This window comes from Abramis brama (genome assembly GCF_963993115.1).
Source record: "Abramis brama genome assembly, chromosome: 8".
NCBI classification, from domain to species: Eukaryota; Metazoa; Chordata; class Actinopteri; order Cypriniformes; family Leuciscidae; genus Abramis; species Abramis brama.
Window position 1 is genome coordinate 19,858,484 of NC_139970.1, and position 24,508 is coordinate 19,882,991.

Below are 24,508 nucleotides of genomic sequence, written 5' to 3' on the forward strand. Positions count from 1 at the left end.
ATATTATAAAGAAATTAAAACATTTATTTAGCAAGGATGCAATTGATCAAAGTGACAGTAAAGACATTTATATTACTAAAGATTTCATTTTAAATAAAGGCTGTTATTTTAAACTTTCTATTCATCCAAAAAATCCTAAAAAAAAAAAAAAATTTATCATGGTTTCCACAAAAATATAATCTGTTTTCTAAATTGATTTAAAAAAAAAAACACCTTTTCAATAGGACTGTACCTGTAACAAAGCAGAACTATGAATGGAATGAAATTCAAACACCATTAATATTTAATAAACTTTTATTTTATGGACTTTGGCAGTGTACTTAAGATTGACTTAAGTGTTAGTAAAACAAAAACACACACTAACACAATGATGAACACTCTCAGCCGTTTATTTCATCAGGCTTGTTGTCAGTGAGGAACTTTCCATGCAGTTCAATAAAAAACTCAATTCATAATGCCTAGAAAAAGCTTCACTAAAACACTGACATGTGAAACACCCTTCATTATGTTTTCTCACTTAAATACATCAATGCATGATGCAACACACATCACAACTGCATTTTGACCCTATGGGGGCTATACATACAAAACTATCAACGGATTTATTTGATATTGGCCAAACTTGGATGGGCCTATTCCGATCTAAATCACAGAGTGATTTTCACAGAAGTTACTCAGTATATTCCTATGTCAGTAAAACACCAGACATCTCTCAAACACACCAAGAGCATGTCCATCTATTTCCTCTAGGTGGGTTTGTTTTGTCAACATGATTCACGTGCAATCAATGGAGTTTATTAATTGCAAGAAAGATTTATAAAGGGAAAATCTGAGCAGTCCAACATAAAACTGCTAGGAATGTGTCAGGTCCTTCACCACTACATAAAGTCGAAAGCCAAAGCATTTCCTGGTGTGAAACGAACCGGAGGGTCACCTTGCGCAAGTCACTTTTCCTGAGGCTGGTAAGTAAAGAGTGACAACTTGAGGTGTGTGACAAGAACCCATCTTTCAAATTCACGTGACCCATCGTGAGTGTCTTTCTCGGCCGACACGGAGACCCAGCAGACGATGTCAGTGGCGTTAACCATCCGTCCTTGATGACATCAGAGATTATGGCCATGTGATATGTTGAATCTTTTTCTTTGAATCAGGTGACTTGATGTCCTTCTGCCACAAACAAATACAAATAACATTTAAATCAGAAACCTTAAATTCACACTTACTGTCAAGACAATTCACAACCAAAGATTTACACCTACATCACAGATTTCCATGGTGTTAGTGTCATACTCACAGCAGTGTCATGTTCTCCGTCGCTGGGGGACGAGCGCTTTAGTTTAGACGTGGTGTTGTTTGAATGTAGCGAGGAGTTGGCAGCGTTCGAGTGGTTGCAGGGGCTTTTGGGACTGGCTCCCGGCGACGACACCGGCGTCCTGTTGGAGGAATTTGAGGAAGAGCAGTTTGTAGAGGTCCCAGTGAGCTTGCGTATGGGGTTCGTGAGACTGATGCTGGAAACGGGGGGCTTTATTCGGTCTGTGGTGACAGGTGCTGCTGAAGTATCAGCTTTCTTCAGCTTCACACCGCCAGTGTTAGTAGAGCTGCCGTCAAACACAATCAACGGCCTCTTCCTGCCACTGTCAGCGCTTGAACTGAAACAAAACAGAGTTATATTATATCAATAAGAGAAAACACGTTGGACATTTTCGTGCAGTTACACAACTTTCTGTGAACAGAACAAAATTTGTTGTTTAGTGTTCAAAAAAAAAAAAAAAAAAAACTTCCCCACTGCTGGCCCTCTCAAATCATTTTTTCTTTTAGTCCACATTTTCAGAGCTTGTATTAAAGGGTTAGTTCACCCAAAAATGAAAATTCTGTCAGTAATTACTCACCCTCATGTTGTTCCAACCATGTAAGTCTTTCGTTCATCTTCGGATCACAAATTAAGATATTTTTGATGAAATCTGAGAGCTTTCTGACTCCTCCATAGGCTTTCAGAGGGACCCAAACTCGCCGGCCCAGAATAGTTATTAAAAACATTGTTAAATAGTCCAAGTGACTACAGTGGCTCTACATTAAGTTTATCATGCGACGACAATACTTTTTGTGCGGAAAAACAACAAAAATAACGACTTTATCCAACTATTAGTGTTCTTCAATGTGGGCCTCTGATGAGAGTTCACGGGAGCGCCAGGACGCATGTGCGAGAACTGAGATTATGGCGTTCTTCTTCTACTACTACTTGTTACTGGCTGCTCCAAGAATTTTCATTTTTGGGTGAACTAACCCTTTAAGTTTAGTTAAAATACATGAAACGAGTTTTGTCATCAAAGGTCATCAAACCTGATGTGAAGCACTTTTGAATCTGAACACAGACGACAATGAGATTTCAGAGTTTAAAGTCAACATGAAACTGAAGTTGTGATAGTCTTTTCTTCCCTATTGTGACTGTAAAAAGAAAAACTGTAGGGCGGGACTTTAATTTTGTCCATGGGGAATTGATTGGATGGTTGTGGCTGTGATGTCATGTGAGTGACAGGTTGATCCCGCCCTCACAGCAGTACACATCATTAGAGAATGATTAAATCTTTGATTAAAGATTACAAGGGCACAAGAATTCAAATAAATAAATAACGATGTGGATGGTTAAATCGCTTATAATAAATAACCTACTGAAAAATTCCATAAAAAAGAAAAGAAAAAAAGAATTGACCATTTTGATTTCATGGAGAATTTAAGCAAAGGGGAAGAGTATAAGTGATTATTACAAAGCGCTCTGTGAAACTTCAGTCAAATATTTTTGGAATAATAACAGGGCAACACTGATCACTCATCTGGGAATTCTGTACAACTAGCATGATAATAAATGATGATGATGATGATAACAATAACAACAATAGATTATAATAACAGACATCCCATCCTGCAAAAACGTATATCCGTAGCAGCAAGGGTGTAACAATAAATTGTTATGCGATATGTATCGGTGGTGTAAACGATATTAGTCAGGATATAGAGTTAGTTTTGTCCAAGGCTCAGGTTGACTATTTATAAGGTACAGTTTACACAGAAATGTAAATTATGTCATCATACTGACTCTCAGATATTTTTTATGAAACTTGGAAAATTTCTGTCGCTCCATTTAAAGTCAAATCCTATAAAACTTAAAAGATACAAAAAAAAATGTCAAAGATATTGTAAACATAATCAAGCAGCCTAATACAAATCTTCTGAAGAGACACGATGGCTTTATATGATGAACAGATTTACAACGTAAATACGTTACAGTACTACTGTATAAACACGGACTTTAAATGAGTGCGTGACGCGGGCAAACAACATGAGAGTGAGTAATTGACACATTTTTTTTTTTTTTTTTCTATGAACAAACCCTGTAAAGTTTGGGAATCGTCATTTTGACACATTTTGCGATTAGAACTGTGATTGCTGTATTGAAGCGCGCACACCCTGGAGCGGCGCTCTCAAAGTGAACGCGCACACATCATTTAAAATCATTCTTGTCATGCAAGTGCATTAATAGCGGGAGAGGCGGGACAGCAGCATCATGACCTGCGTGAGTGTGTGAGAGAGAGTACAGTACCTGTGCGCTCTGCTCCTCTCCATCCTCCTCCCCCAGCGGCTGCTGGGCAGATCTCTCTGCGGGAGAGGAAGCACATGTCGCAGGTACAGACCTGTCAGCCGGTCGCGGTCCTCATGATCACCCACTGCTATCTTCCTCTAAAACACAACGCAGGCATGACTCGTTAGCTGCTGTTCAATGACTGTTGTTGATGTATTCATTCTTCAGATTTCAGGTATATTTACTGTCTGATAAATGTATACTATACAGAAAAGACGCACGGAACAAAAATAACCTAATTATTATTATCATAGGAACAAGAAGGTTATGCGATGTGGCCTACAGTAACCCGACTGGTTTCATGTGGGTCCGAGTCTCACCTCATGTAACATGAGCTGAATGAACTCTTGAGAAAGGAGCTCTGGGTGAAGCAGAAGGTCGATTTTGGAAACATCTCCAGCATTTGATGTGGGGTTTCTCGTTCTGTCACCCCTGTGCGACGCCATATTTCTCAGTCCATTTCCGGAAAGCGCAGGAAAAAGTTCTCTTGTTCTGCGCTTATGTGAGAGACGTTTCACATGACATGACCATTACTGCCACCTACAGTACAATGTGTGCTAGGGCAGAAAGAAACCTCAGCTAAATAAAGAATGAGTCGATGACAATGTATGACTCAATTGTCATGACTCAAACCTGACGAAGTTATATCATATTTACACATGCATCTGCACATAGATTTACAGCTCAGAAAGAAATTAAATCAATGTCTGGCCAGACAATTAACACGCCAATATTTGGCCATTTACAAATTATTAGCACTGGCTGCCTGGTATGTCCACTTATTTGAATAAACATTTTGTTTATTTATTGTATAAAATAAGAGTTTGTTTCACTCAATTATTATTTACGATTATTTACATTATTTCAGCCATCTACAAGTTGTAGATGGCTGAAATAATGTAAATAATCGACGCAATTCTGACTTTATTTCACGCAATTGCGACTTTATTTCACGCAATTCTGACTTTATAACACGCAATTTCGAATTTATTTAACGAAATTCTGACTTTATATCTCACAATTCTGAGAAATAAAGTCAGAATTGCGAGATGTAAACTCGCAATTGTGAGATAAAAAGTCGCAATTATCTTTTAAAATGTTTTATTCTGTGGCGGAAACAAGCTTCCATAGCAACCAGAAGATGCCGGTCAACCACTTTTTTATTTTCAGTACTAACAGATATGAGTAGGCTAGTATTGGCTTTTTATATAGGCATAGTTCCCAAATTAGCTACTGAAAGAAGCCCGATTAAAATTTCTCTGTCCCTGTCCCCAATCTGCATTTCTCGCTTAACTAATATTTATAAAAAAAGAATGCACTCCCAAATGGCAATTTCAGGAATGGTGAAAATACTAAATGAGAGTATCTATAATGGTAGTTTTATGCAATTTTCATAAGCAAAATTCTTCAGTTGAACTCTGATACAACTTTGATACAATACATTGAAAAATATTGATATTCAACTTCATTTTCGATACCACAGGGAAAACTGCCATAAAGATATTTTTTATTATTATCTCATAATTCTTTGATAATTTGGGTCATTTTGTTGAAATAGCTTACACACAGAACAGGGAGGCTTTATTTGAAACTTTGAACTAAAGTAAACCATCAGCAATAAAATAAAAACAAATGAACAAATTGCAAAGGACAGCACAAATAAAAGCAATTGAATAAATAGATGAAATAAACTAACAAATGAAATAAACATGGCTTTAAGTTTTTAAGGTGGGTCTAACAGTAGTATTCAGGTAAGAAATACTAAAAAATAATCAAATATAAAATAACACGGTACAGTCTTCACTGTAAAAATAGAATAATGCTTACAATTAAAGTCACAAAGAGCAGCGAGTGATTTTATCTTTGTCTTTTGTTCTTTGATTAACAGGAGTCGAAGTGTATTAGGCTGCTGTCACTTTAAGAGCTTATGCACAGATCCTATATACTGTTTCATTCATTTACGTTTAAAAACTGACTGTGTTCACCTGAATACTCACCAAGACAGGCATTCTGACATCATTTTGTGTGTTTGACCATTTAAGCGCAATAAGCCACAAAATAGAGCTTATATCCCATATAAGCCACTTCAATGAGTAGAATTATGCGAAATACCTGCAACCCCGCACTGAAATTCAGTACCTGTAACATCAACACTATTCAACGGGAGCAAATGAAAGGAGCGATTGAGAGGAGACGGGAGTACTGGAACCGTTTCTAATATTTCAACATCAATATGTATCAAAATATCAATATTTTTGACAACTCTATTGATATATGAAAACTGCAAAAGCAAAATTCTTCAGTCAAACTGACAGAACATGATAGAAGTGAAAATGGTCTTGGTTTAAGGTAGTTTTAAGCTAGATGTAGCTGGTTTAAGCTGGTCTTCCAGCCTGGCCATCTAGAGAATTGGCCAAAACCCCTAAACCAAGCCTTCTAAAGCTATGACCAGGCTGGAAGACCAGCCAATCAGCTTAGTCTGGTTTTAGTGGGGTTTTTTTGTTGTTTTTTTCAGCATGGATGCAGTTTCACTTTGGGCATTACAAAATGTGAATGTAAATAATGACTACAAACAAAACTCCCTCACCTAATCATGAATAAATTCTACCAAACATGTTCAGTAAATCACCAGTTTAGATACTTTATTTGCCAACCTGTAAAACCTTTTCCAACTGAAATAAAAGAAATTCAGTTCAGGACCCAATTCAGGAAAGACTATTGCTTTGATGAATTTCAGACAGCGAATGCTTTTTCCTTCATAATGATAGGAGGAGGTATTTATCAAGTACTCAATTAATAAGCGTTCTCATCTCCACGGGATTTCAAGGACACAGTCCCTTGAAACCAAGTGTGTCATATCTAAACATCATCTTTCATTCTTGGCTTGTCAATTTTAAACATCCTTTGGTGCGAATCCTAGACTGAAGACTGGGTCTCACTGCTGCACACATAGATGTTGCTGGGTCTTATACGCCTACGGCTTCGTCCGGGAATCTTGGGACAGAGGTGACAAGTCTTGGGCATAAATTCCAGACAGGCCTCACGAAACTTTCGGATTCTCCAGCAATATATCACAGGGTTGAAAACCGCTTTTAGGTAACTCAACCACAGCGCCCCGATGCTGACGGGGTAAAACGCCGGGCTGAGATAGAAGCGTCTGCTGAACACCGCCAGCAGGCTCACCACCGTATGTGGCAACCAACACACGGAGAAGCCGATGAAAAGGATGAGGATGGTGGTGAAGGCCCTGGTTTTGAAACTCATGTCCACGTTGACTTGGGGTCGCTGAAGACCGGTTAAACCCAACTTGCTGACAGGGTTGATGGCGACACTGCCTTCGCTGGTGTGATTGTGGATGCGCAGCGCGTTGCGTCGCACCGTGTTGAGAATACACAGGTAGGAATACAACATCACACCGAACGGCACGAAGAACACCGCGACGGCTAGCAGAACCGTGTAACCCCGGTCCGCCAGCGATTCGCTATAACCCAGAATGCATTGCGGCACTTGTGCGCCGATCCCGGCCGTCCTCGAGCCGATCACGGACGGTAGGGACACACAGAGCGACAGAGCCCATGACGCGGTAATGAGAATTTTCGCACGATGTGGCGTTAGCTTGTCCTGCCGCTGGACTATAATGAGGAAGCGATCGACGCTGATGATCAGAAGGATGGACACACCTTCCAGAACAAATAACCAGTACAACATGACGGACACGCGGCAGAATCCCACTCCGAAGCTCCAGTCCGTAGTCGCGAGAGTGACGGCGGTGAACGGCATGCATAGCAACGACAGCATGATGTCGGAGAAGGCCAGCGTGGCCAGGAGCAGATTAATCGCTGAACGCATGGCCGGTTTCTGATACACTATCAGACACACAATGGCATTGCCGAGGAAACCGATGGTGATCATGAAGATCATGATGGCAGCCAGTGCCACCCTGAGAGTGGTGGGCATGAGGGCAGTATCAGCCTCTTGCGTCTCAGTTTCTATTGGTTCAAGAAGGCCACACCCCTCCAGTGAGCTGCCATTACAGGCGAACATGGCAGCTGTTAGCAGGTATCATCCATTCAAGCCTGGAAAGTCATAGCTAAACCACTGCCATGGCTATGTGAGCTCCCGTTAAGAGAATTACTCTCCACACTGAAGACGTTGTAAAACATTACCTGCAACAGAATACCAAAAGTGTGAGTTATATTAATAACAATACAAACTTACACTAGCATATGATTAAAAAAAATTTAATAATCAAATCTAACAAAGTTTGTATACTTTTACTTGTATACTCATAGTGCTGGGCAACGATTAATCGCATCCAAAATAAAAGTTTGTGTTTACATAATATATGCGTGTACTGTGTATAATTATTTTGTATATATAAATACACACACATACATATGTATGTTTAAGAAAAAAATGTTATTTATATATAATATAAATTATGTATAAATATACAGTATATACATGCAAATATTTCTTAAATATATACATGTATATGTGTGTTTTTATATATACAAAATAATTATACACAGTACACACACATATATTATGTAAACACAAACTTGTATTTTGGATGCGATTAATCGTTGTGCAGCACTAATATATATATATATATATATATATATATATATATATATATATTAGGGCTGTGAAATGATTAATCGTGATTAATTGCATCCACAATAAAAGTTTGTGTTCACATAATATATGTGTGTGTACTGTGCATAATTATTTTTTATATATAAATACACACACATGCATGTATATATTTAAGAAATATTTGCTTAAATATACTGTATATATAATTTGTATTATATATAAATATTTTATGTATAACTAAATAAAAAATCTTAAATATATACATGCATGTGTGTGTATTTATATATACAAAATAATTATGCACAGTACACACACATATATTATGTGAACACAAACTTTTATTTTGGATGCGATTAATCGCGATTAATCGTTTCACAGCCCTAATATATATATATATATATATATATATATATATATATATATAGTACAGGTCAAAAGTTTGGAAACATTACTATTTTTAATGTTTTTGAAAGAAGTTTCTTCTGCTCATCAAGCCTGCATTTATTTGATCAAAAATACTGAAAATCAATTTATTATACTTTAAATTATCATTTATTTCTGTGATGCAAAGCTGAATTTTCAGGATCATTACTCCAGTCTATCACATGATCCTTTAGAAATCATTCTAATATGATGATTCATTATCAAAGTTGGAAACAGTTCTGCTGCTTAATATTTTTTCATAACCTGTGATACTTTTTTAGGATACTTTGATGAATAAAAAGTTAAAAAAATAAAATAAAATAAAAAGAAGCAAATATTTTAAAAATAGAAATCATTTGTAACAACAATATACACTACTGGTCAGTAATTTGGGGTCAGTCATTTTTTTTCTTTCTTTTTTGAAATAAATCAATACTTTTATTCAGCAAGGATAAAAAGTGATAGTAAAGAAGATTTATATTATTAGAAAATATTTTTTTATTTTGAATAAATGCAGTTCTTTTTAACATTTTATTCATCAAATATATTAGGCAGCAGAACTGTTTCCAACACTCATAATAAATCAGAATATTAGAATGATTTCTAAAGGATCATGTGATAGACTGGAAGTAACGATGCTGAAAATTCAGCTTTGCATCATAGGAATAAATTATTTTTTAAAGTTTATTCAAATAGAAAACTATTATTTTATGTTGTAATAATATTTCACAATATTTAGTATTTTTGATCAAATAAACGCAGCCTTGATAAGCATTAGGGACTTTCAAAAATATAAAAAAAACGTAATGTTTCCAAACCTGTACTGTATATATATATTATATAATTAGGGCTATCAGTCCTTTGGCTAGCGTTACATTATATGATCATGCTCTTATTCATGCAACTGCTTTTAAACCATTCAAGCGCGATAAGACACAAATGAGAACGCAGTGCAGTACTGATGAGCAATATGGTGAGCATCTACAAACCACAATCATCGTGTTTACAGATGAAAGAGGGAATGATGCTCACTCAGAGGATGCTGCTGTTGCCATGGTTACTCTGGGTTGTTCTTTGCTAAGGATAGTGCAGATATAAAGGGGGATGTAAATTCCAAAAATGCATCATATGTTTCATGTCATCATCTGACACCTCCATTGCCCTAGAAAAGACACATAGCAGGACACAGTTACACATGGTTAATGAAATATATTTTCTACTCAGTGTTCCAATTATCAAATTGAGAGGGACAGTTGACATAAGGGTGGCATATATTGGGATTTTTCTCATTCAGGTCTATAAATGCTGGTGACAATCTATTTAAAAACTCCCATGTAATTCCCATTACACAATACAGGGTTCGTACACTTTTTCCAAGGTCAAATTCAAGCACTTTTCAAGCACTTTCCAGGTCCATTTGAAAGCTTTTTCCAGCACCTTACACTACCGTAAATTACATACCAATACATACTTAAAATTCTTATTTAGTGTTTTTATCACATCAAAAGAGATAAACAGCCAAATGTTTCATAATAGCAGAGGGCTGCACAATATAGAAGAAAAATTAGATATGCGATAACTCATTAAATAATGCGATATTCAATATGCGATACGATAATGCTTAAAGTGTGTCAAATTAACTTAAATTATCTTTAAAATATCTTTAAAATGATATAACCTACACATACGTGTTTCACATTCTTTTTGTGATAAGAAAATATCCCTACAACTTCAAGACAGTGAACATCAGTGTTTTACTGTAGCATAAGAAGTGTTATTTTAGAAGTTTACATTAGGTTTATTTAACAACAGAAACTGATTAATCAAATGTAAAAATAAACACTGCTTAGTTTTCACTGCATGAATTAAATATACTGATTCTTATTAAAGCTACAAAAGTTAGCCTATTCAGCCAAAAGCAGTGAGTGATTTTCTTTGTCTTTTGTTCATGACCCGTTATTGCAAGCCATTACGATATGCAATTATGCATATTGTAATATATACATTTGCAATATTTCGATGTATTGTGCAGCCCTAATATTTAAGCCAATCACAAGTTTTATTCTTCAAAATGTATCACTAAGTATATGAATAATATACTTTTCATTATATTAATGTCCAAATATTGCTTACCAGATAATGTGATTTATAGGCTGTAAAACTGAATTAATTTCAAATATGAAGACTTAGAAATATTTGACAGGCCTTCCCGTTTTGGGACACATTCTTGATATAGACGAGGTTTGAACAATATCTGAGTGCACAGGCACCTAAATGTATTTCATTGCCAAGATGTCTTGGGCCAAGACATAACGTTAGCTAATACATTTACTGTAATAGAGCAGTGTAAATATTGCATAGGGCCATCCTAAACCTTACAGTAACAGTATACTACTTATGACACTGACTGATTTCAGTTCAGCAATCAACGACTGTTGTTATGCACTGGGCTAACGTTTGCAGGTTAATTTGCACGTTACAGTTCTGTAATTTTGGCAATGTTCACTGCATATTCCACAAATGAACATAACGGACATGCAATACTTACATTACATTATCACACCAAGTACTCTCAGTCACTAATGGCCCTTTCAGATAGGACGCGGACCGCGCTGCGCTATGAAATGAAACCGATATATTTCAATGGCTTGCGCCGCGCGACTCGGACCAAAGCGGAGCTCAGCGAGCTCGCGCGCACGCCGCGGTCAAAGTTTAAAATAGTTCAACTGTTGCCGCTGCGTGGCCAATAAAAACGGTGCATCCAAACAACCGCGGAAATCAAAATGAAAACTCCGCCTACTTTTGCTCTGGCCAGCGTAACGCAAATCAATCTGTATCTGATTCTGAAGGGCTACATTTTTTCTCCATTTAATAATGAACTATTTCGTCAGAAAGATATTTCTTATGAAAGAAATACAGTTACAAATTCAAGCATTTTATCCAAAATTCAAGCACTTTTCAAACCTTGAAAACACAACATCAAAATTCAAGCACTTTCAAGGATTTCAAGCACCCGTACGAACCCTGACAATACAATACTTGGGGAAAGATTTTTGGGTATACAGTGTGGATGAGACAAACAAATAATGGGTACAGGTGAGACATGGTGGACAGAAGCATATGAATTAAGTAATAGAAATATGCAGGATGTTGTTATGTAGAAAGAGATATACCATATGTAAAAATATAAATACATAATAATGGACCAGTGGAAAAAAATGGAACCAGAGTAAATATACTATGTATGTACTATGTATGTACTATGTATATATACAGTATGTGTACAAATAAACCATGTTTTGGTATACTTAATGCAAGCTCTGTACTATGAGATGACAATTACAATACCTGTCTTTTAAACCTGGTAAATAGTAAAATGTTTAGCAGCAACTTGTGCACAAAGAGGAAACTGATCTGGATCCATCAGTCTCACACGTAAGTCTTGGTCATGCTGTTTTTCAGACCTCAACCCTGGTGTCCATGTTGTCACCCATAGACTAGCCATCAACTTAAGTGTTAGAAACTAGAGATTTACCAATATTGCTTTTCTGACCAATGCCGATAATGAATAATTGTATGTTGAAATGTCCAAGTGCCGATATAGAGAACTGATATTTTTATTGTGTTATTTCTGTTTTTCTTTGGACAGAATCCTAATCACACCGTGTTGTTTGTTGGCCAGAGGAGAACTGGTCCCCCGACTGAGCCTGGTTTCTCCCAAGATTTTTTTTTTTTTCCATTCTGCCGCCTGATGGAGTTCGGTTTCCTTGCCACTGTTGCCTCTGGCTTGCTTAATTGGGGACACTTAATATGCAACAATATTATTGATCTGACTGTACTGACGCTGTTGTATGAGAACTGAACTGAGCTGGACAATGAGATCATTTTTTGCAGAACTGCTTTATAGATGAAATAAACTAATTTAATAATTGATGTTGAAATGCATCATTTTCCTGTTATCACTGTAAAACTGCTTTTGAAACAATCTGTACTGTATAAAGCACTATATAAATAAAGGTGACTTGACTTTACACAATGATAAATAATATAATAATAATCATATTAACAATAAAATAATATGCATTAATTTGTCTAACCTGTTTATTTGCAAAGATGGTTGATGACCCTGAAATTGTTGTTTATTTTCATTGCACACTATTACATTACTTTTCCTATTCGATCATGGCACAATATATATTGTACATGCTTTAAAGTAGGATATGTAGGCTACAGCATTTCTATAACACATATCATTTAAGCACGAATGCTTATGCATAAACATTATCCAAGCTGTTTCCTATTCAACAAACTGTAGCGTTAATGGTGATATTGAGTAAAAATTCCCACCAGATGGAATTGATCAGTGCAGCTAATTCTACAGAACCAAATTAGTGTAAATATCAGTGAAGAAAAATAATCTAACTAAAACCAGGCAATCTCAAATAGAAAGACTAAAAACTCACATAAATTCACATAAAAAGCAAGCAAACAAATGTATTCAGAAAGATATTCATGGGTTATTCATAACAAAAGTCTTATATAAAGCAGCGGACATGTGGCAGATTGAGGCAGAACTGCTAGAATAATTGTTTACAAATGCACAAAACATTCAGAACTGAATGTTTTCCAATTGCAGTTATGCATCACACGATAGGAAACAAATAGGCTATATTAGAATTTAATTATTTCGAAAATGTCTAAGCGTGATATGCATGACAATTGGTATCACTATCGCACCCTTGTGAATTATGCATTGATCACACGATACATGTCACTGATGAAACATTACAGTTCACGTGCACTGGCGCGCTAAGCAGATGTGATGTAATTTGCACAGCCAGATTGTGTGATTGTACCTCTTTATCTACTGAAGTCCGTGTATCTGTTGGGCGGTGAGCCGTGACAATCCAAAATAGATGAAGGACAAGATGTTGTAGTGGCTGCCCGTTGTAGTTTTGATTTCAGTCAGAGGACTGCCATTGTTTCCACTGATGCGATTTCTTGCTGCATGCAACACATCCGTCGGGGCGTGGAGCTCTGGAGGTGTGACAACGGCAATCAATCACAGGCGGCTAGTATGAGCTTCATCCTTGAGGATTTCAGAGGTAGCCTATACAATTGACAAACTGCATCAGGAGGTCTTTGACGTTCTCAGAAGAATAAAAGCTCAATGGTTCAACCAAGGACCCAGCCTCTAGCTAGTTATCAATATTTTGGCTGCGTTGGGTTTTTGAGTTACCCTGGAAATCCAGAGTTCTCGCGAGAGCACAATTTGAATTTGCACACAATCTTCTCTACTTTTGAGTCTGTCTATAGAAAAGTCACAGTAAAAAAACGATGGGTTATTTGTTTAACCCGACCTTTAGTTTACACATATTGGGTCAATATGTTGGGTTATTTTCCAAAAAAATAAAAATAAAAATATTGGGTAATTTTTAAAATCGTTGGGTAATTTTTAGTAATAACCCGACTGTTGGGTTAAATAGCCTGGTCTCTGCAGCGACGGTTCAAATTTTAACGGTTCAGTGATATACAGCCAACACAAGCTGCAACTTCATCATTGGGTTGTTTTTAACCCAGTGTTTTTTTTTTTAGCGTAAACTGGACTGAAAGCTTTTGTTGTAGACAGAAGGCAACATGTCCTTGAAATCTGATCATTCATCATGCTTCTTTTTTTTTCAGCTCTATTTTCCTTTCACACCCACACTTGTAAGGCTAAATGGGGACATGATGCCTAGACTTCTATTGCTTTCATATTTAGCTAGCCTACTTAATAAATAAGTAGCTTATAGTTATATCAAATAAATAGTAAATAACACATACACACTTCAGTTCACACATTCACAAGTCAGTAAGATGTTTTTTTAAAGAAATTAATACTTTTATTCGGCAAGGAAACATTAAATTGCCAAAAAGAGACATTAAAGGCATTTATAATGTTACAGAAGATTTCTAATTCAAATAAATGCTGTTCTTTTAAACTTTTGAACTTTGTATTCATCAAAGAATCCTGATGTAGCCTATCATGTTTTCCCCAAAAACATTAAGCAGCACAACTGTTTTACAAATTGCTAATAATCAGAAATGTCGCAAATCAGCCTATTAGAATGATTTCTGAAGGATCATGTAACACTAGGTGTGTAACAATACCCTCATGTCACGATTCGATACAAATCACGATACTGAACTCACAATATATTATTGCGATACTCCAAGACATATAATAAAAGGTTTAAAAAAAAGTTCTGTTAATTAAAATGCTAAATTTGATATTACATTGTGGGTGTAAATGAATAGACTTGGACTTGGTGCTGGTAAACCAATGCACAGGACAATAGTGACACCATAAAAATATTCATGATTCTGAAGCTGAAAATACAGAATAATTTTAGACGAATATGCTTGCACTCTGTCACTGACATTTAAAATAGATATTTAGATATATTTAAAATAATGTAGGCCACTTTTTACACAAATATCCCCCCATTGCATTATTATACGTTATATATATAGTAGTTTAATGTAGTACTGACACGAAAACTTGAATTTTTTTCTCACACAGTAATTTTACTATAAACTATACACAATACATATTGTCACTATCCACGATATGTATTGTCACTATCCACGATACATAATGTTGCATTTTTTGTATTGCGAAATTGTGACACGTTGTTACACCCCTATGTAACACTAAAAATTGGAGTAATGATGCTGAAAATTCAGCTTTGCCATCACAAATCAAATCAATTAAAATTACATTAACCCTTAAACGCATACCTCAGGTCTTTAGTGACCCGGGACGTCATTCACTATGTGACAGTTGAGACAGGCAAAGAAGAGGATCCACGTACAGTTTGGTTTAATATTAATAATCAACAAGATTAAAAAAAAAAAAAAAAAAAAGGGTATTTATGCAAAAGATAACAAGGGGGCTGAATAGGGACAGGTGCAGGTGATCAGTTGTCATGGAAATTAACGATGGTGGTTATGGTAACAAACAAGGCAGGCAAAACAAAGGAAACCGGAACTGAATACAGGAAGTGAACATGGTGATCATGACAGACACCACCAGAGCAGATGGGACTGAAGATCCCCACAGAGGAGCAGAAGACCACCGCAGCGGAGCGGATAAGACTGAAGATCCCCACGGAGGAGCAGAAGACCACCACAGCGAAGCGGAGGGGACTGAAGATCCCCACGGAGGAGCAGAAGACCACCACAGCGGAGCGGATAAGACTGAAGATCCCCACGGAGGAGCAGAAGACCACCACAACAAAGCGGAGGGGACTGAAGATCCCCACGGAGGAGCAGAAGACCACCACAGCGGAGCGGATAAGACTGAAGATCCCCACGGAGGAGCAGAAGACCACCACAGCGAAGCGGAGGGGACTGAAGATCCCCACGGAGGAGCAGAAGACCACCACAGCGAAGCAGAGGGGACTGAAGATCCCCACAGAGGAGCAGAAGACCACCACAGCGGAGCGGATAAGACTGAAGATCCCCAGGGAGGAGCAGAAGACCACCACAGTGAAGCGGAGGGGACTGAAGATCCCCACGGAGGAGCAGAAGACCACCACAGCGAAGCGGACGGGACTGAAGGTCCCCACGGAGGAGCAGAAGACCACCACAGCGAAGCGGATAAGACTGAAGATCCCCACGGAGGAGCAGAAGACCACCACAGTGGAGCAGACAGGGCTGAAGATCCCCACGGAGGAGCAGAAAACCACCACAGCGAAGCGGATAAGACTGAAGATCCCCACGGAGGAGCAGAAGACCACCACAGTGGAGCAGACAGGGCTGAAGATCCCCACGGAGGAGCAGAAAACCACCACAGCGAAGCGGATAAGACTGAAGATCCTCACAGAGGAGCAGAAGACCACCACAGCGAAGCGGATAAGACTGAAGATCCCCACGGAGGAGCAGAAGACCACCACAGCGAAGCGGATAAGACTGAAGATCCCCACGGAGGAGCAGAAGACCACCACAGTGGAGCAGACAGGGCTGAAGATCCCCACGGAGGAGCAGAAGACCACCACAGCAAAGCAGATAAGACTGAAGATCCCCACGGAGGAGCAGAAGACCACCACAGCAAAGCAGATAAGACTGAAGATCCCCACGGAGGAGCAGAAGACCACCACAGCAAAGCAGATAAGACTGAAGATCCCCACGGAGGAGCAGAAGACCACCACAGTGAAGCGGTTGGGACTGAAGATCCCCATGGAGGAGCAGAAGACCACCACAGCGAAGCAGATAAGACTGAAGATCCCCACAGAGGAGCAGAAGACCACCACAGTGAAGCGGTTGGGACTGAAGATCCCCACGGAGGAGCAGAAGACCACCACTTTTGCTTCCTGCTCAGCTACTGTTCGGACGCCCTTGCTTACTGCTCCGCGCTTTGCTCTATCGCTTTTACATTTTATCTCCTATATTTTTATATTTTATTTCCTTTTATCACCTAATTGTAACTTCAGCAAATCAGCACAGTGCTCATACGACAAAGTTTGGATTACTACAAAAACGCAGAATTCTTTTACCCGACCAGCTTACATTCCGGGAAAGGAAAACACAACTGCCTACAAGGATAAGAGAAAATGCCTCTTCTGGTTCAAGAATCTTCTTGCTGCACTAACTGCCACAGACTTTTACAAAGGATTGCAGTTCTTGAAACAAAGTTACTTACGGGACCACCAAACCAGACGGAGCACACAACAGAGCTTCGTCATGGACACCCTCAGCATACCGGTGAGTCCCATGAAACTAGTGCTCCTCGACAGGTAGAGAAACAAGCCGATCGACTTACAAATCGATGGCACAAACAGGGAGCGAGACCCAAAGGCACTCGAGACATCAGATTGTCACGAGCATCACATATTGCCACAGTAGCATCCTCTACCCCAGATACAGCTCTGACAAGGATTGCAAACACTGGTCTCCTACCACCGCCTATACATCTTGAGAACAGATTTGAAGTGCTAATGAATGTAAATGAGGAATCCCCAAATGTGATGAATGTGATAGAACACAGACTGAATGGGCCAGTAGCTAACACTGATGCTAACTGGCGCTCAAGGTCGAGCAGACAGCGGCACTCAGCTCAGAGCGCACTCTGATAGTGGGGGACTCCATAATCAGAAACATTACCAGCAGGGATACAACTACGTGCTGCCTTCCACAAGCAACAACTTCTGATGTAAACAAGGAACTTCAGAACATTCTGATGAAACATAAGACTGCAAATCGACTCATCATTCATGTGGGGAAGAATGACATTCATAAAGAGCAGTCAGAACTCCTTAAGAAGGATTTCAATGAACTTTTTGAAACACTTAAAAGACTGAAAGTTCAAACATTCATCAGTGGACCACTCCCAGCAAGAGGAACAAACAGGTTTTCACGGTTGCTTGGGCTTAATACATGGCTGCAAAAAACCTGCAATATAAAAGGAGTGAACTTCATTGACAATTTCAATCTTTTCTGGAGTCAGAGACAACTTTTTCATCGGAATGGCCGTCACCCAAACAAACTTGGTTCAAGAGTGTTAAAGGACAATATCTACTTCTTCCTCAATCATCCTTCTGCAGTGTGTGCCAATCCACTCAATCTGAACGGTACACACACACCTGGACACAGTATGAATGACCACGGGACTTCACTTCAGCAGCAAAATGGACATGCGGTTGACATATCACACAAGGACAATGATAACACCACTCCGCCACAACAACCTCTGCTCACGGACTCAATCTCTGCTGAACCCTGCCCACAGAGCTCACGCTCACCACAGACAGACATATTAGAACTGCTCGAAGATTCAGCACCCAAGGACGACTTCCTGGAAAACAGCCAGGGAAGCCAGGACAGCATATCACAGCCTCCGATAACACCAGAGCAACAGCTCCTTTCACCAGACACTTTTTCCCTCTCTCCAGCATCGCCACTTCAGTGCTTCTCACAGAAAATGGAAGAACTGGTGTATGCTGGAACCAAACTATCCCACTCTTTTGCTGCAAGCCCCCAGATACCAACCAAAAAACGACAGGCACCACAACCACCCGCACCAAAGCCTGCGGGCCCAGCTCGCCCTCCCCCTCCTGTGAGAGCTCTTCGGCCTCTGCCACAATGCCAGGGCCCACACCCTCCTCCATCTGCTCGAGGTTAACCGAAAACAACTGATACCAGCTCTCAGTGATGTGTGTTGGGTCCCCGTTATGATAACAGTAACTTTCTCAAATGTTTACAGAACAAGCGGGAACCCAGTGTGCCTGTATCTTTCTCTATTGCTGTTCTATTACAAGATAGAAAGTCTAAGGCCTTCAATAGCCGTTCAGCAAACCCAACTAATCTGGTGCCTATTACACATCAAACTAAGATTGCTGTGGGGACAAAAAGTAAGACTGTTAAGTTAGCACTTTTAAACATTCGCTCACTTAAAAATAAATCACTTCTAGTCAACGACTTAATAACCACAAACAACCTGGATTTTATGCTTCTAAATGAAACCTGGCTAGAAGACAGCTGCAGTGCAACAATCCTCAATGAAGCAGCCCCCCCTAACTTTACTTTTATGAGTGTCTGCAGAGCTGTTAAGAGAGGTGGGGGTCTAGCTGCTCTTTTTAAAGATGTCTATCAATGTAAGCAAATATCATTTGGGAATTACCCTTCTTTCGAATATCTGGGTATTGTGTTAAAAGGTGCTCCACGCATTTTACTTATCATTATTTACAGGCCTCCAAAATACTCTCCAGCCTTTGCTGAGAACTTTACAGAACTGTTAGCAACAATTACCTTTGGAGTTTGACTGTTTTGCCATTGCTGGAGATTTTAACATCCACACAGAAAACAATATGGCAAAAGAAATCAATACTGTTTTAAAAACTTTTGATCTGACTCAGCATGTACATGGACCCACACACAATCGTGGACACACTCTAGATTTACTTATCAGTAAGGGTCTAAACATTTCACTGATTGTTATTAAAGGTCCCGTATTATGCCCCTTTTTACAAGATGTAAAATAAGTCTCTGATGTCCCCAGAGTGTGTATGTGAAGTTTCAGCTCAAAATACCCAACAGATCATTTTTTACAGCATGTTTAAATTGTCATTTTTTGGGGCACAGAAAAACGCGCTGTTTTAGTGTGTGCCCTTTAAATGCAAATAAGCTGCTGCTGGACGACACAGGGGGCGGAACTTCATGAGCTCGCGTTCAGTCTCTCAGGACAATTTCATCTCACGGAATGATGATAATATCAGAAACTCTCAGTAACGGTGTTCATTTCGAGTCGGACAATAATGCCTACAGAGTCAGAGTGCTGTATAAAGATGAAACGGGTATAGTTTAGTAGTTTAATTACGGTTATTATAACGTATTTGTCATCTGCTTGTATGTATCCATTATTTATTAATAGCCTACAAGTCTGCTGTCTGAATGATGATCAGACATATACTGATGAGTTTAATAAAGTTTATTGTACATCACACAAAAGATGAAGCGTCAGTTTTACTTCAGAAAATCACCGTAAGAGCTGAGTAAACACAGTAAGTTATAAGAAGTGCGCAAGTACATAAACGAATTTCGGTAGAGTTGAGGGAGCATTCCTGTGGGCGGAGGTTAGTCAAAAAACGGTTCTAGTGACGTCATTAAAGAAGGAAGTAGAGGGATGTAGTCCAAACGGCTTCTTCTGTTAGGCGACTTCTGTTAAATAAAATATCTCGCTTGGCATTGAACTTTGAGCTTTATAATTTTACAGATATTATTTATGCTCTAACAGCAACATTACACACTAACTAAAGTTTGAAACATGGGATCACGAAGAACGGGACCTTTAAGGATGTAGCACTGTCTGATCATTTCTGTATTTTCTTTGATATATTGATCTCTCCTGCCACTTAAGCTAGATCTGTGTCTGTTAAGAAGAGATGCTTAAATGAGAACACTAGTGTACTATTAATGAAGGCTATATCCTTAACACCAAGCATATCTGCAGACTCTGTTGATTTTCTCCTTGATTCTTTTAACTCAAAAGTTAAAAGTGTGATTGATGATATTGCTCCTGTTAATGTCAGGAAGAAGAGTGGCAGACAAAAAGCACCTTGGAGAAACTCAACAGCAGTGCAAAATATGAAAAGACAATGCAGAAAAGCAGAGCGCATGTGGCGGAAGACAAAACTTGTAGTCCATTATAACATCTACAAAGACAGCCTTCATGCTTTCAATATGGAACTAGGCAAAGCTAGACAGACTTTCTTCTCAAATATTATAAACAGTAATTTAAACAACACACACACTCTTTTTGCTACTGTAGAGAGACTGACAAACCCCCCAAGCCAGATTCCCAGTGAAATGCTCTCAGACAACAAGTGTAGTGAGTTTGCTTATTTCTTCTCTGAGAAAATCAATAATATCAGAAAGGTGATCAGCACATCCTTGAGTTGCACTGGGGTCAGACAGATCAGACCACCTGAGATAGTAGTTACTATGTCTGACTTCAAAGAAATAGATGGCAAAATTTTGGAAGAAACCGTACAGCACCTTAAAACATCAACCTGCGCTCTTGACACACTTCCCACATCTTTTTTCAAAAGTGTGATAGACAGTTTAAAAGCAGATCTTCTAGAAGTGGTAAATGCCTCACTTCTCTCTGGGAGTTTTCCAAACTCCCTGAAAACTGCAGTTGTCAAGCCCCTCCTGAAAAAGAGCAGTCTGGATAAGACCATATTAAGCAACTATAGACCGATCTCAAATCTTCCTTTCATAGGCAAGATCATTGAAAAAGTTGTCTTCAATCAGCTGAACAAATTCTTAAGCTCGAATGGATCCTTTGACAATTTTCAATCTGGTTTCCGACCGCACCACAGCACAGAGACAGCGCTCATAAAGATAATAAACGATATTTGCTTAAATACTGATACAGGCAAATTATCAGTGCTGGTACTACTCGACCTCAGTGCTGCATTTGACACTGTCGATCATAACATACTTCTTGACAGGCTGGAAAACTCTGTGGGGCTTTCTGGGATAGTCCTAAAATGGTTCAGGTCATTCTTAGATGGGAGAGGTTATTTTGTGAGTATAGGAGACCATGGGCCCTATTTTAACGATCTGAAACGCAAGTGTCAAAGCGCAAAGCGCAAGTAACTTTGTGGGCGGGTCTTGGCGCTGTTGCTATTTTCCCAGCGGAATAAATAACTCTTGCGCCAGGCGCAAATCTAAAATGGGTTGGTCTGAAGTAGCTTCATTATTCATAGGTGTGGTTTGGGCGTAACGTGAAATAAACCAATCAGAGCGTCATCTCACATTCCCTTTAAGAGCAGACGCGCTTTGCTCTAAAGCGGATTCCTATTATAACGGCGGATTTGCCAGACGCGCGCCAGGAGCGGTTCACAGCCAAGGAGAGCAACGCTCTCGTCAGGGACGTTGGGGATGAAGAAACCCACCCAAATTAACTTCGGTTAAAAAGGTGTATGATAATTTGGGTAAATGTGTAAGCTAGATGTATGCTTTTATAATAAATTGTCTATCTATCTATCTATCTATCTATCTATCTATCTATCTATCTATCTATCTATCATAATAATGTATGATTTGCAAAAATGAAAACTGCTGCTTCTGTGTAGATGAGAGAATCAAAGTGTATGCGCGTTGTGCACACGCTACATTGATTATGGCCAAGCATGCGCCCTTAAAATAGCATATGAATAACATGCGCAACGCGCCACTGACTTTAAACTATTTTTTCCTGGTTAGTGGCGCAATTGTTTTCTAAACCTGCAAAATAGCATGAAGGAACGTTTGCGCCGGAACACGCCTCCTTTTTTGCGCTGAACCGCCCAGGGAGCGCAAGTTCATTCCCTAGTTTAGCGACGTGCTTCTGTGGAGGGAAAAGCGCGCTTTGCGCGGGTGCAAAATAGGAATGATACATGCGTCAGTGTACAAAGTAAATTGCGCTGGGTGCAAGATAGGGCCCCATAAGTCTGAGTGGACATCCATGACATGCGGAGTCCCTCAAGGCTCAATTCTTGCGCCACTCCTGTTCAACCTGTATATGCTCCCAATGAGCCAAATAATGAGAAAGAACCAAATTGCTTACCACAGCTATGCAGACGACACACAGCTCTACTTAGCCCTATTGCCTAACGATTACAGCCCCATTGACTTCCTGTACCAATGCATTGACGAAGTCAACAGTTGGATGTGTCAAAACTTTCTTCAGTTAAACAAAGACAAAACTGAAGTCATTGCGTTTGGAAACAAAGATGAAGTTCTCAAGGTGAACGCATACCTTCACTCTAGGGGTCAAACAACTAAACATCAAGTCAGGAATCTTGGTGTGACACTAGAGTCAGACCTTAGTTTCAGTAGTCATATCAAAGCAATAACTAAATCAGCATACTATTATCTGAAAAATATTGCAAGAATAAGATGCTTTGTTTCCAGACAAGACTTAGAGAAACTTGTTCATGCTTTCATCACCAGCAGGGTGGATTATTGTAATGGACTCCTCACTGGCCTTCCCAATAAGACCATAAGACAGTTGCAGCTCATTCAGAACGCTGCCGCCAGGATTCTGAGCAGAACCAGAAAATATGAACATATCACACCAGTCCTCAGGTCTTTACACTGGCTCCCAGTTAAATTTAGGATTGATTTTAAAGTATTATTACTGGTATACAAATCATTCAATGTCCTAGGACCTCAATATATTGCAGATATGCTCACTGAATATAAACCCAGCAGATCACTCAGATCATTAGGATCATATCAGCTAGAAATACCAAGGGTTCACTCTAAGCATGGCGAGTCTGCTTTTAGCTATTATGCCAGCCGCAGCTGGAACCAGCTTCCAGAGGAGATCAGATGTGCTCCTACAGTAGTCACATTCAAATCGAGACTCAAAACACATCTGTTTAGCTATGCATTTACTGAATGAGCACTGTGCCACTGTTTGTCCGACTGTTTGTACTGTACTGTATTTTATTTCTATTTTTCTAAACCGTTTTTAATTATTCTTATTTCTTTTTATTATTTTAATTTCTTCTATGTAAAGCACTTTGAATTGCCTTTGTGTACGAAATGTACTATATAAATAAACTTGCCTTGCCTTGCCTTGCCTTGCCACAGTGGAGAGGATAAGACTGAAGAATCCCCACGGAGGAGCAGAAGACCACCACAGCGAAGCGGACAGGACTGAAGAACCCCACGGAGGAGCAGAAGACCACAACAGTGGAGAGGGTAAGACTGAAGTTCCCCACGGAGGAGCAGAAGACCACCACAGCAAAGCGGACAGGACTGAAGATCCCCACGGAGGCACAGAAAACCACCACAGCGGAGCGGACGGGACTGAAGATCCCCACGGAGGAGCAGAAGACCACCACAGCGAAGCGGATAAGACTGAAGATCCCCACGGAGGAGCAGAAGACCACCACAGCGGAGCGGACGGGACTGAAGATCCCCACGGAGGAGCAGAAGACCACAACAGTGGAGAGGGTAAGACTGAAGTTCCCCACGGAGGCACAGAAAACCACCACAGCGGAGCGGACGGGACTGAAGATCCCCACGGAGGAGCAGAAGACCACCACAGCGAAGCGGATAAGACTGAAGATCCCCACGGAGGACCAGAAGACCACCACAGTGGAGCGGACAGGACTGAAGAATCCCCACGGAGGAGCAGAAGACCACCACAGCAAAGCGGACAGGACTGAAGATCCCCACGGAGGAGCAGAAGACCACCACAGCGAAGCGGATAAGACTGAAGATCCCCACGGAGGCACAGAAAACCACCACAGCAGAGTGGACGGGACTGAAGATCCCCACGAAGGAGCAGAAGACCACCACAGCGAAGCGGAT

General features: G+C 39.5%; 2 protein-coding genes across 2 annotated transcripts; both read right to left on the reverse strand.

Moving 5' to 3' along the window:
• Nucleotides 1–373: 373 nt before the first annotated feature.
• Nucleotides 374–4,148, reverse strand: cUnh2orf49 (chromosome Un C2orf49 homolog). Its single transcript, XM_084123398.1, has 4 exons — nt 3,958–4,148; nt 3,599–3,735; nt 1,295–1,649; nt 374–1,167 (listed from the first exon to the last, which is right to left on the reverse strand). Exons 1-4 carry the CDS (start codon nt 4,081–4,083, stop codon nt 1,111–1,113), a joined length of 675 nt encoding a protein of 224 aa, XP_083979524.1. The 5' UTR covers nt 4,084–4,148; the 3' UTR covers nt 374–1,110.
• Nucleotides 4,149–5,137: 989 nt separating this feature from the next.
• Nucleotides 5,138–13,870, reverse strand: gpr45 (G protein-coupled receptor 45). The gene is made up of 3 exons (XM_084121605.1): nt 13,516–13,870; nt 9,692–9,821; nt 5,138–7,803 (listed from the first exon to the last, which is right to left on the reverse strand). Exon 3 carries the CDS (start codon nt 7,679–7,681, stop codon nt 6,554–6,556), a length of 1,128 nt encoding a protein of 375 aa, XP_083977731.1. The 5' UTR covers nt 7,682–7,803; nt 9,692–9,821; nt 13,516–13,870; the 3' UTR covers nt 5,138–6,553.
• Between the last annotated feature and the right edge of the window lie 10,638 nt (nt 13,871–24,508).